The following is a 13,604-nucleotide window of genomic DNA, read 5'->3' on the forward strand; positions in this document are numbered from 1 at the left end:
CCATCAGTATTTCCCAGAGGTGGGCTCACTACCCGTGTGCTGCTAACTCCCATATGTGGATTCCCCATCCCGGCACCTCCATTCCCACGCTCCGCAAAGAGCGGGAACCGCAGTGAGTCCAGACACCAACCCGATACCCCCTGCGGCAACTGAGGCTGCCCCGTGATCCTCTAACCCCAGGATGGGTGCCGTCACCAACCGCCTACTCAGGACAGAAAACCTGGATAAGATTCCAGATCCCCTCATTTTCTGAAGCCTTCACCAAGTCCCGCCAACTCTACCTCCTAAAAACAGCAAGCCTGTTCCTGGCTTCACCCCATGGTCACTGCCCTTGTGTTGGCCACTGCAATGGTGTCTCCATCGGGGTCTCTGTCTCCACTCCTGACACCTGACTTTCGAGTGCCACCAAAAGGAACTTACACCAATGCAAATGGGCACATCGTCTCTTGCTTGGAATGCGACAAGAACGTCCACCCTCTCAGGACAAACTCCAGAGTTGTCGTTAGGGCACACGGGGCCCTTAGCATGTAACCCCTTCTGCCTCTCCATCATGGCCTCTTGCTACTCGCTCTGGACACCCATTGAACAACCTGCCCTTGAATGTGCCAGGCCCTGGCACCCAGAACCTTGGCACAGGGCACTCTGCTCCTAAGACACGCCCCCCTCAGCCCCCCCCACCTCCGTCCTTCAGGGTCAGCTCTGGGGCCTTCCCTGCTCTCTCTTTCCTCCTGGGCTTATTGTCCATCTTAGCCTTTATCACGTGGTCTCCCTGCTGACTTTATTTTGTGACTTTAAAAAAACATATATAGATTCATAGGAAGTTGCAAAGACAAGTACGGGGGGCGGGGTCCTACGTACCCTTCAGCCGGCTTCCCCTAACGCTCACATCTTGCCTAACTACAGCACAATATCCCAACCAGGACGTTGACACTGGGACAAACCAGAGTTTATTTGAATTCTGCCAGTTATACCCGCCCTCACGTGTGTGTGTGCATGTGCACATGTAAGTATGTGGCATGGGTGTGCGTGCGTGTAGCTCTATGCAGTGTTTTCACACGTGAACTCCCTTATTTGAGAGAGGGCGTCTGTCCTGTCACTACATCCTTGGGGCCTGATATACACCATAGGTGCTCCACAGATGTCTGCTGCCTGCATGCATTAATGAGCAAACGAACCAATGCATGCACCCCGCTCAGAAAGGGGTCTTGCAAGGCCCCGAGTGCCTGGAGAGGTGGAGTCAAGGTCATTGGAGCACAGAGTAGAATGTGAAGGACGGGAGGTGGAAGGTGAAAGATCATCTAGGGAAGGCTTCCTCGGTCAGGTTTAGAGCTTGGACTGTATTCTCTAAACCACAGAGAGACCAGGTGGGTTTGAAGCCTAGTCGGTCTACGATATCAATGGTGGTTGGGGAGGACGGGTGGACGAGAGGCAGCTGGTGAGTCAGCTGGGAAAGAGAACTGAGAGGCGATGGGAGGGAAGCGGGAGGGTGAAGGAGGAGAGGGGGCAGGCGGTAGAAGCTCAGGAAGACAGGGCCCGGGAGGGAGGGTCACAGCCTGACCGGCAGGGGAGGGGTCCAGGTAAAAGGCGAGGGCTCCTTGGCCTGCGTGGACTGTGAAATGCCTTTGGGCATCTGGGCAGATGTTTCCAGTTGAAAGTTCACAGCCCGGGCTAGAGATCATCATCTGGATAGCCTCTGACTTTTAGGCAGGGATTGGAGCCCCTGGCCGGCTCCCTCGGTCCCGTGCGGAGAGTCTGGGGACAGCTGCAGGGTCGATGTCAGCATCCCTGCTGAGCCCCTGAACATGTGCAGGTAAACGCACAGGTGGGGGGATGAGCGGGAAAGACACTGCAAGACACCCGAAGCATTCTGGACAAAAGTGCCAACCTGGGCTTCTACATGTCCAGAACCTTCTGCTGTTCCCCTCCACCCTTCATAAAAATTCTTTAAAACCGACAATAACAACCACAATAAAAAAACGACCCAATTTCTCCAAAAGGCTGCCAGCGGCTCTCCGAGCCTCTCCATCTATTTCTATTCTGCCTGCAGAGTTCATGCTATAAATGCTGGTGGCACTGGCACAATAATTAAAACGCTAGCACAGCCGAGGGTTAGCCGACTACGTGCAAAAATGCCAGCTCACTAGACTGACGGGGAAAGAATTGCTCTGGGCGGAAATCAGGTCTATTTTTAGGAGGGCTTAGGTGCTAGGTGACCAGAGAGGAGGACGGATGTCTACCGTAGGGCACCCTTCCGCCAGAGGGACACGAGGGGAGATGGCAAACAGGAGAACTCTGGGGCTGTCCCAAGGGGGCGGGGACCGAGCTGGCAGGTGTCTGCCACTGCCCCGAGGTCCATGGAGGAGCCCAAGCCTCAGCTAAGAGCCCCCATCCCAGGCAGGCAGAAGGCAGCACCATGAGAAAAGGTAAAAACCAAACTGGGCCAAGAAAAAAAGTGCAGAACGTGGGGAGAGCTTCCTATGAGGAGAGTCAGGAAGTACAACAGTAACAGAAACGTGTTATAGAAGAGAGAAAAAAGGCTATTTTTATCAAGCGAGAAAAGCCAGTCTGAAAAGGCTACACTGGGTGAGTCCAACTATATAACATTCTGGAAAAGACTATGGAGACGGTAAAAGATGAGTGGTCTGCAGGGGCTGGGGGAGGGAAGGGATGACGGGTGGAGCATGGAGGGTTTTTAGGGCAGTGACACCGTCCTGTGTGATGCTGTCACGGTGGGTTAGTGACGTTACGCCCTTAGCGAAACCCATGGAATGTAAGACACGAAGAGTGAACCCGAATGTCAACTATGGATCTAGTTAATAATAATATATCAATACTGGCTCATCGGTTGTAACAACTACCCCACACCAGGGCAAGATGTTAATACTAGGGGACAGAGACTGTGTGTGTGTGTGTGTGTGTGTGTGTGTGTGTGTGTGTGTGTGTGTGTGTGTGTGTGTGTGTGTGTGTGTGTGTGTGTGTGTGTGTGTGTGTGTGTGTGTGTGTGTGTGTGTGTGTGTGTGTGTGTGTGTGTGTCGAGAATATGGAACCTCCGTGTGAGTTTTCTGCTCAATTTTTCTGTAAACCGAAAATTGCTCTAAAAAATAAAATAATAATAAACACCATGGAAAGTGAAAAGATGTCTGTTACTGTTCCATCTGAGTTTTGTATATCCACCTTACTTAGGGCATTAAAAATACTAGTGTCATGGAACACTTCAGATGACTCTTCGCTTTTTTTCATATAGGATTCTGCAGTCCTGCTGGCTTCCGTGGCCTCTCTCTGATACAGCCCAAAGCGGGGAGTGTTGCTTTTTGAACACCAGGAAAACGCGAGCAATAGGCTCCAGGTCTGTTAAATAATATCTTGAACTTGTTAAGAGCAAGAGGAAACCCCTCGTAGTTTCAGATCCTCTCTTTTCTGCATCCCCTTGCCCCGTTCCTCTGCCTCCACTGTCCTATCTCAGGAGACACGATTCTAAGAGGAACAAGTCGAACACGAACAACTTAGATTCTTAGGAGTTAATTCAAACCTTAACAATAACTTTTATTCTATGAGTGCCTTAGACGTTATAGGTGCTCAGCTAGTATGCATGGCCTGTGGGTGGACACACAGACGGATGGCTGGATGGGCTGCACGGTGGCAGTACAAGCAACCCGCCCTCTTTGGGGGGTTACAAGCTTGCTCTTAGTCATTAGTTAAGGTTATTAGGAAGGCTCTGTGGGTGGTTGAGATATAGAAAGATTGCTTTAAAATGCAAATATAGATGTATTTGTATTCAAAAGATAAATTATGTGAATTAAAACATTCCATATTAAAGGAATGATTCACGTATTAAAATGAAAAGGCAAAAATGAAAATTTCACATGTAAGAGGTGGGGCAGATTTCAAACACGAGGCAGAATATTGGTTCACTGTGTACTGACTTCTCTGGGGAGACTTTCGCTCTTTTGGATCATTGTAGATACTGCTGGATGGTTAAAAATATATTCACCTTATAAACCAACTGAAAGCCACAGAATTGACTGGAATTCCGACACAGCTCCGAATCCAATATCTTTGTCACACCGCAAGAAGTCAAAACAACTGACTAAAAGTGAAATGCTCAGTCAACCAATGTTTTGTCTACATAATTTTTAAAAACAAGTTTCGAATGACTTAGTCACAGAAAATACCTGGTGTTTTGGTTACGACACAGAGCTCTGGAAGAGGAAAAGCACTGAAAGTGCTTCCCCCAAAGTGGCTGGATCTTTCTTTATGCTTCCAAATAAAACTACCTAGAGGAGACGGAAGAGTTTCCCCCGGGGCTGTGCTCCATGCAGACTCGAATCAGGCCACGTGCTCACGGGCCAGGATCACAAACAAGGCCTCTGGCAGCCTCAGCGTTACTCTCCCTGGGGAACTCTCTCTCCCAAATCCCCGAGCAGCTCACCTTCATGCCCTGAATGTTCTTCAGCAACACATCTCCAATTCTTTGGTAATCTCCTCTGATGTGAGCATTCGAGCGGCCTTCCCTGCGAGCAAAGCATTGGAAACCACAGTGTTAGCAGTGAAAACATGACCGGAAAGTGTGCCAGCCCCAGATGACAAAGTATCAACATTTATGTCTTCCTTTCCAATCACCTATTTGTACCTCTCCCTTCTGTGTGTGTCACAGAACGTTAGTGCCAGAAGGAGACTCTGAAATTACCCCAGTCATTCTGCAGACAAAGAATTCCACCTGTGCTTTGAAAGAGATACGGAAGAGCCATTTTCTGTTCATTTTAATTTGGTCTCATTTTACATTCCTTTTCCCATCCCCACTTGGGTGATTTTCTCAGCATTAGAAGAGCGTGGAGATGACTTGCAGTAACAAGCTCATGACACTGATTCTTCCTTACAGATTGTGACTAACAGACACTTGTAAGAAGCAAGACTTAGCCTCAACGTCAAGGTTTCGGCTCTCAAGAGCCCTTAGTCTGATACAGACAAAGGGCTGTGTGAAAAGCCCTTGGGAAGAGAAAAATGTAATTGAGGAAGTGCAGGAGACCCATGCACGGAGGTAGGTATGGGGAGAATGACCCAGAAGAGGGCAAGATGGGAGTCCCAGGTTCAGAGACAGGTCAGGGGTCCCCTAGATACCCTGGGTGGTGGATGACAAAGGTGTGGGCACTTTTTTTGTTGTTTTTTTTTTACCTTTACTGGAGTATAACTGCTTTACAGTGTTGTGTTAGTTTCTATTTGTTACTGTACAACAAGGTGAATCAGCCATATGTATACATGTATCCCCATAACCCCTCCCTCTTGGGTCTCCCTCCCTCCCTCCCTATCCCACCCCTCCAGGCGGTCACAAAGCGCTGAGCTGATCTCCCTGTGCTATGCAGCTGCTTCCCACTAGCTATCTGTTTTACATTTGGTAGTGTATATATGTCCGTGCCACTCTCTCACTTCATCCCAACTTCCCCTTCACCCCCTTGTGTCCCCGAGTCCATTCTCTACGTCTGTGTCTTTATTCCTGCCACTAGGTTCATCAGCACCGTTTTTTTAGATTCCAAAAATGTGCGTTAGGATACGTTATTTTTCTCTTTCTGACTTACTTCACTCTGTATGACAGACTCTAGGTCCATCCCCCTCACTACAAGTAACTCAATTTCGTTCCTTTTTATGGCTGAGTAATATTCCGTTGTATATATGTGCCACGCTTTCTTTATCCATTCATCTGTTGATGGGCATTTATGTTGCTTCCATGTCCTGGCTATTGTAAATAGTGCTGCAATGAACATTGTGGTACATGTATCGTTTTGAATTATGGTTTTCTCAGGGTATGTGGATAGGGGCACTTTTAACAGAGCATTTGGGTATATATTTGTATCTCTCTGGCTCCAGGCTGTATCTGATGTTGATAATCCAGGGGCTTGAACGGCAGTGAGAAAAATAATAATAATAATGGTAGCTGGTGATTACTGAGTACTGGTTACAGTGCTGAGTGCATTACATCACTGAATCCTCGTGGCAGCACTGTGACCAGGTACCACCATCACCCCCATTAAACAGCTAAATACTGAGGCACAAAGAAAGGAAGCAACGTGTCTAATGTCAGTGGTCACGAGGTGGGAGCTTGTACCTGAGCCCAGGAGCCCAGCCCATACAACCTCTAACCGCAATAGCCGTGCACATCTGCCAGCTTACCCGCTGAATTTCCCAGAGAAAATTAAAACATGATTTTCGGGCTTCCCTAGTGGCGCAGTGGTTGAGAGTCCGCCTGCCGATGCAGGGGACACGGGTTCGTGCCCCGGTCCGGGAAGATCCCACATGCCGCGGAGTGGCTGGACCCGTGAGCTATGGCCGCTGAGCCTGCGCGTCCGGAGCCTGTGCTCCGCAATGAGAGAGGCCGCAACAGTGAGAGGCCCGCGTACCGCAAACAAACAAAAAAAACAACATGATTTTCAACGACAAACCTGGCTGATATCTTCAAACCAACTGTTCAGGAGAGCCAGAGCCAACTCAAAGGCAAAGGAAGAATCAGACTGAAAAAAGGTAAAAATCTGGGCACGGAAGTGAAAGGTACTCGGAGCGGAATAAAACACCTGCAGCCCGAGTGCGGAGGGTGATGATCTACACCCAGAGACGCCACCGCCCTACGCCTCCAGCACCGGGAGCAGCGACCCCCTCTCGGCATCTGGAGCTTCCCGGAACTGCCAGCTCAACCTCTGATGCAGCAGGGCTCTCAGGATGGGGAGAGGAAGGCAGGGAGGAAGGCACTTAAAGCAGCAGCCCGGGGGTAGAATAGTCAGGGCCCATCGGAACAGGGGGGCTGGCTCCTCCCCTAGCTCCCAGCTCCACCCCCAACCAGACAGTGACAACACCATATATTCCACTGGTTCTAACTGAGCGTACGCTGTGAATTACATCACAGGGGAGACGGGCACCCAGACCCATTAGGGAATTAAAGTTTCTCTAAAATAAAAGGAACAGACTTCCCTGGTGGTGCAGTGGTTAAGAATCCGCCTGCCGATGCAGGGGACACGGGTTCGAGCCCTGGTCCAGGAAGATCCCACATGCCGCGGAGCAACTAAGTCCGTGCGCCACACTACTGAGCCTGCGCTCTAGACCCCGCGAGCCACAACTATTGACCCCACGTGCCACAACTACTGAAGCCCATGTGCCTACAGCCCGTGCTCCGCAACAAGAGAAGCCACGGCAATGAGAAGCCCGCACACGGCAACGAAGAGTAGCCCCCGCTCGCCGCAACTAGAGAAAGCCCGCGTGCAGCAACGAAGACCCAACACAGCCATAAATAAAAATAATTTTTAAAAAAAAATAATAAAATAAAAGGAATTGAGGGTACCCATGATGCTCCCAGCCCCTGCCAGGGTCTTCTACGTCTCCCCTAGGGCTGGCTTTCTTTACCTATTGCATTCTCTTCCACCGCAACGCGGAATCCCTTAATCCTTCTGCTTCCTCTTAGCTGCCAAAACAAACAAGTTGGCTGATGGCTTTAATTACTATTCATGTCTCCTCTAATTAAAATATGGATTCTCCCCTCACCACTCCCTGAATTGGTTCTGTGCAAGTTTAGCCTTAACCTAATCCACCGGAAGCAAGCACGTATTGTCACTTCTGCTCCTGGTCACTCTCTCTTGCGTAGCTGCGCCCAAAGTCCTGGCACTCTGTTCTCCGGCTTCTGGAAGCCTCTGTCTCCAGCCCCTGGTTTCTATCTTGGTCAGATCTTCAGTCCTCTTTGCCAAGCTCTGCTGCTCTTCAGGCCACTCCTAAGATGTCTCTGTGTTGGGAATCCAGCCCTGGTTATCTTCTCTCTTTGCTTTCTACTTCTCCCTAAGCAAGCCCTTCTATTCCCCATGGTTTCAATTCACGATGCCAAATCTATGCCTCGATAACCTGGGTAATTATTTCATACCTTCGAGAGGGAACTGCATGAGTGACCCACAGGCATCTCAAACTCAAGGGATTCTGCACAGTTAGTTGCTGCCAAAACCCCATCTTTTCCTCCACTTCCTTCCTTAATGGAGTGGCTGCCCTGCGTCAGCCTCAAGCTACGAGCTTCGGTTATCCACACTGGTCCGCCTCCCTGATCCTCAGCTATCGGGGTCACATTCTCCCCCAGAATGGGCTCAGCGGAGAATGCTCAGGCGTCTGACGGGGACCAGCCTTCCCCCCGAGACAGCCCTCAGCTCGCGATCAAGTATTATTCCAGCCCGTCAGCCACAGGGTTGTAGCATCTCTGGGTTTTTGGCACATGGCTGTTAATCGAGTCACGATGGAGATGTTTAGGCCAAACTTTATTGACTTCGCTTCCTTTCTTCTTCGCCAGCTATTTATTAAAAGAAAACGTGCTGATGTTAAAACCCCAGACGCAAGGAGACCTTCCTTCCTGCATCGGCCGGTCAGCAGAACCTTATCTGTTTCTCTAAGTCTTCAGCGTCTTTACTTTCATTTTAGAAATTTCTCCGGGATAGCATCACTGGTCCCCTGTGCGCAGGGAACACCCTTATGTCAATCCACCGAGGGGGGGCAGCTCTAGGCCATGTGGTGACAACAGGCTGGGGCCCGGGAAGTTCATGCAACCAGCATAGGCAGCTCAGCCCCCTTCCTGTCCCCTCCCCATTGCAGCACACGGCAAGTACCAGCCCCGCTTGGTTCCAGAACGTGGAATCAGCCCACGGGAAAGGGGACGAGACCTGATGCTCTTGCTGCCCTGTACAGAATTACCGTCGTGTTTTACACTTCCTCTACATGTTAATGCCAGCAAATCCACAAGTCCAAAGCACTGGCTTTACTGTAAAGAGCTAAAAGGTCACTTTAGGGACTCCCCGGCGGTCCAGTGGTTTAGGCCTCTGCACTTCCAAGGCAGGGGGCGCAGATTCGATCCCTGGTTGGGGAATTAAGACCCCACATGCCGTGCGGCGCATCCAAAAACACAAAAGGTCACTTTACTGTGGAGAACATGAAAAAGTAATTATATCTCTTCCGGAAAAGCCTCTGGATGTTAACCTCACAAGAAAAGAGCCCTTGTTTGGAAGATGGGGACACACACTTGTTGTCTGGGTAATTAACCACGCGGCAACGCAGCTGAAAATTCTTTTGACAATTTTGCTTTGGAAACCCATGTACCAAGAAGCCTTCCAGATGCTACATTCTGACCTGGGCACCACGATTAATGTGCTCCCGGGAGCAACGACACGTTATCTCAGCACAAGGCTGAACACACACATACACACACCCTTACACGGAATCTGAGTCTTCCCAACCCTCCGTAAACATTTCATCGACCACTACGTGAGCCGGTCAGCAGCTCAGCAACAGGCAGACCGAAGTCTGGCCCTGCCCTCCCACCCAGAACAAAGAACCATCTCATCAGATTAAAACATGAAAGCAAACCACGCAGCCTGGAGTGGGAAGGCTGACTTTTCCAACCCGGCGCTGTGTCGGGGTGCTCGCGGACCCCAGGAAAACAGATTGAACTTTGTGACGTTTTAGGCCTCATTTGCAAAACACACATCATGCCCTGATTCTTCCTGTTCCTTGTGGCTCCTACGATTCTCAATGGGAAAAAAAAAAAAAGGCTGTGATTGTGTGTGCTTGTGTATCTATGTAAATAAAAGAATAATATGTAAATGAGCAAATGAGTAAAGACAAATTTTCCATTAAAATGTAAGGTAGGGAGGGTGACTGGGTTCAAAAAGCCAACAAATTAGCCAAAGGAACAGATTTTGATATGCGTGTGTATCTATTTATATTAGCCGCATGTAATTAATAGTTGTGGATTTCAATATTCTTTGATGACTTTCAATATCCTTTGAAATCCCTGGAGAGGAAAATCCCATTAATGTGAACATTAATTCACATCCCCACTTGTGGGGAAGGCATTTGCGCGAGAGGTGTCCCCACTGGGCCCGGGTACACGGTTTCTCTCCAGCAGTGACAGGTAAGGGATCCATCCTGTCCTTCAGTGCAGGTGGGACACGGCAGCCTCATGCTCTCCGCCTTCAGTTACACTACTGGGTTGCTTAAAGCTATGGGGGGGCGGGGTTTCTTCTCCTGAGGTTTAACACCAGGTCCTGCTTAATAAGAGGCACAAGTTACAGCCCACTCATAGGCAGGCCTGACAGCACCCAGATGAGACCCGGGTTCAGTACTGTTAACGGCCACGTATTAAAACGCAGCACAACAGAAAGGCCGTTTCAAACTCATAAGCACCTGGCGAGTGCTCTCAAGTGTTTCCCAGCAGAAACCCACCTGCGATTCAGGCAACTGGAAAAGTCATTTGTTTTTCTAAAAAAAGTAGCTTGCTCTTAAAGCCCAGTGGACTGATAACCGTCAGGAATACAGCAGATAATCCAAGAAAAATAACTCCTGCCTACGCCTGAGAACAGGCAATTTTACTCATGTGTTAAAAGGAAACAGTCACCAACCACTGCTGTCCCCGGAACCCTAGGCAGACAGTGGGAAGCTGAGTCAGGGCAGAATATAGTGGGAAGATCACAGTGTCTTTCTTGCCTTTGAAACAAAGATGAAATTTTAAATTTTAAATAAATTTATATAAAAAAAAGTGTACACACGTTCCCTCCCCCCCCCCTCCCCACGGTACACCCATGATCCGTATCTTGTTCTAACTTCCTTCCACTGTGTATTTCTTCCAAGCTGTTTTCCAGGTAGATCACGCTGCCTTGTCTCCAGTGAGTTTCACTGCTTATTTTGAGAGTAATGATTTTAAAGCCTTTTTGCACAGTCTTCTTTTTAAAACCAATGAAAATCTTCTTCAAACAAAAGCTTTTACACAAGAGAAGTAGCCCTGATCTGCCTGAAGCAGGGAGCGGAGGGGTCAGAGAACCGCCTTGGAGTCTTGCGTTTTAAATCAATGACTCTGATTTCTAAGAAAGTGGATGGTGGGGCATTCGGTCCTAATGCGAAAGGCAGACTGCGTCCACTGTCTGTCTTCCACTCAGAGTTCCTCCCCTTTACATCTCCAAAACTGTGCTGTCCAATACAGTATCCACATATGGTTATTTAAATTTTAACTTTACTTAAAATAAAATTTAAAAATTCAATTTCTCAGGCACACGAGCCCTATTTCAAGGGCTCAAGAGCCGCAGGTGGCTAATGGCTGTTGCATTGAACAACGCGGACAGAGTATCTCCATCACCACAGTTCCACTGGAGAGCACTGCTCTAGACAGAACACCAGCGAATAAGCTAACAGCTACTGCTTCTGCCTCCTGGTTCACGGGCTCCAGGGAAAGTGAGAAGTGGGGTGTGGGGCTTCCCTGGTGGCGCAGTGGTTAAGAATCCGCCTGCCAATGCAGGGGACACGGGTTCGAGCCCTGGCCCGGGAAGATCCCACACGCCGCAGAGCAACTCAGCCTGTGCGCCACAACTGCTGAGCCTGCGCTCTAGAGCTCGTGAGCCACAACTACTGAAGCCCACGTGCCACAACTACTGAATCCGGCGTGCCTAGAGCCCATGCTCCGCAACAAGAGAAGCCACTGCAATGAGAAGCCCGTGCACCGCAACGAAGAGTAGCCAGCTGGGCTTCCCTGGTGGCGCAGTGGTTGAGAGTCCTCCTGCTGATGCAGGGGACGTGGGTTCGTGCCCCGGTCCGGGAAGATCCCATGTGCCACGGAGCGGCTGGGCCCATGAGCCATGGCCGCTGAACCTGCGCGTCCGGAGCCTGTGCTCCGCAATGGGAGAGGCCACAACAGTGAGAGGCCCGCGTACCGCAAAAAAAAAAAAAAAAAAAAAAAAGAGTACCCCCGCTCGCCGCAACTAGAGAAAGCCTGCACGCAGCAATGAAGACCCAACGCAGTCAAAAAATAAAAACAAGTTATAAAGTAAATCTATATAAAAAAAAAAGAAGTGGGGTGTGGTCCTCCCTAACTTTACACTGAACAACTTCTGGCAAGGCACTTCCCTTTCAGAGCCTTATTTTCCATAGGCATAGAGATGGGGGTAGGCCCACCATCCTGTTTGGATTGTCAAAGGAGACAATTTAAGGGAAAATGCTTTGAAAGATACTGTAGACGTGCAAGGTGTTTTACTTTACATATCTATGGTCCTTTTTTTTTTTTTTTTTAACACCTCTAGAATACTGACGGTTTCGGTTCTGGAAAAGGGTCAGATGCCCAATGGTCTCTTGGCATGAGTAGAAAACAGAACAGGAGCTCTGGAGCTCTGCCCGGGCTCTGCTTCCAGGTCTTTTCAGCTGCTGCTGGCTGCCTCCTCGGTGCAGGGCACAGGGAGAGATGTAACTGGAACACGAGCTCTCAAAGCACGGGAACTGTGGCCTGTTTGGTTCACTGAACGCTGAGAACGGTGCCTAATACACAGTAAGGGCACAGTAAATATTTGCTGAACAAACAAAAGTGACCATCTTGCCGTAAAAACTCTAGAATTAGAAAAAATTCAAATCCATCTTCTCAGACTCTAGACCCAAAGGCGATACTTCTGCAGACAAAGTCACCATAGGGCGAGCGTTGACCAGATGCCACGAGCTTCCTGCCACTTTCGAGAGGAGGACAAATACCACTGGAGAGTGCTCGGGGCAGAAGGGTCAGCGGTGCTGATCTCCCGGAGCCAGAGCGGGAAGGAAGGACACAATTCTGGAGACCAGGGTGCTGAATGGGGCTCTGCCGGCTTCTGCCATGTGGCCAAGGGCGGGCCGTGCTCTCAAGCTCTCCTCTGAAGAATGAGGAGTCATGGCAGACGCTGTCCCAGCCCCCTTCCAGGTGTTTAAAACCCTGTGCTTCGACAACACAGCTTCAAAGACGCCAACGACGGGTCAGCTCAGACCTAAGTCCAAGTCATGCCTCTGTCACTTAAGAGCTGTGTGGCCATGAGCAAGGTGTCTGACCTCTCTGAGCCTCATTTTCCCAATCATAAAATGGGAAAAACAACACCTACACCCGGGGAAATTCTTTTTCACCAAGAATCGGCAAGCTGCTTCTGTAAAGAGCCAGAGAGTAAGTACTGTAGGCTTTGCAGGCCATCCGAGCTCTGTCCCAACTACTCAACTCTGCTGATGGCGCACCAAAGCAGCCGCAGACGACAGGGAAAAGGACGGGCACAGCTGTGTTCTAAATAAAACTTTACTAACACACACAGGGGGCAGAGCAGATCTGGCCACAGGCTGTAGTTTGCCAACCCCTGATTCTGAAGATCAAGTGGGAAAAGCAGAGTGGTCATTCTAGTTTGACTCATAATGCCAACCTGGCAATGGTATAAGGTACCTGAAGAGTCTGCATGTAACAAGTGCTCACTAATGGAAGTTTATTATTAATATTATGCCACAAACACTGCACTGTGAATACTGGTTTTCTAAGTGTAAGAGCACTGCCCATCCTCATCCGTCAGGCCTCCTTCTGCTTCGGGTCTTTGAAACATAACAACAGACAAATTTAATAACCTACAAGATCTACCCCGGAGGAAACCAAGCCATTTTCAGGAATTTGATTTGTATTTTGAGCACCTACTGTGTGGTGGTCCTTGTGTTTGGTGTCATGAGTACTATTCATTCTTTTGTGTTTAAATACGACTTTTAAAGCTTACACTCCATTTACAGTTATTACAAAACATTTGGCTATATTCCCCGTGTTATACAATACATCCCTGTAG

The 13,604-nt window shown here is 49.2% G+C and overlaps 1 protein-coding gene across 4 annotated transcripts in view; it reads right to left on the reverse strand.

The window, feature by feature from the left end:
* FARP1 (FERM, ARH/RhoGEF and pleckstrin domain protein 1) overlaps nt 1-13,604 on the reverse strand; it is a 288,757-nt gene that overhangs the window by 19,266 nt on the left and 255,887 nt on the right. For all 4 annotated transcript variants that reach the window (XM_067713490.1, XM_067713491.1, XM_067713489.1 and 1 more), the window contains one exon: nt 4,430-4,511. In XM_067713490.1, coding sequence (XP_067569591.1) covers nt 4,430-4,511 — 82 coding nt within the window. The remainder of the gene's footprint in view (nt 1-4,429; nt 4,512-13,604) is intronic.

This window comes from Pseudorca crassidens, chromosome 18 (assembly GCF_039906515.1).
Source record: "Pseudorca crassidens isolate mPseCra1 chromosome 18, mPseCra1.hap1, whole genome shotgun sequence".
In the NCBI taxonomy this organism is placed as follows: domain Eukaryota; kingdom Metazoa; phylum Chordata; class Mammalia; order Artiodactyla; family Delphinidae; genus Pseudorca; species Pseudorca crassidens.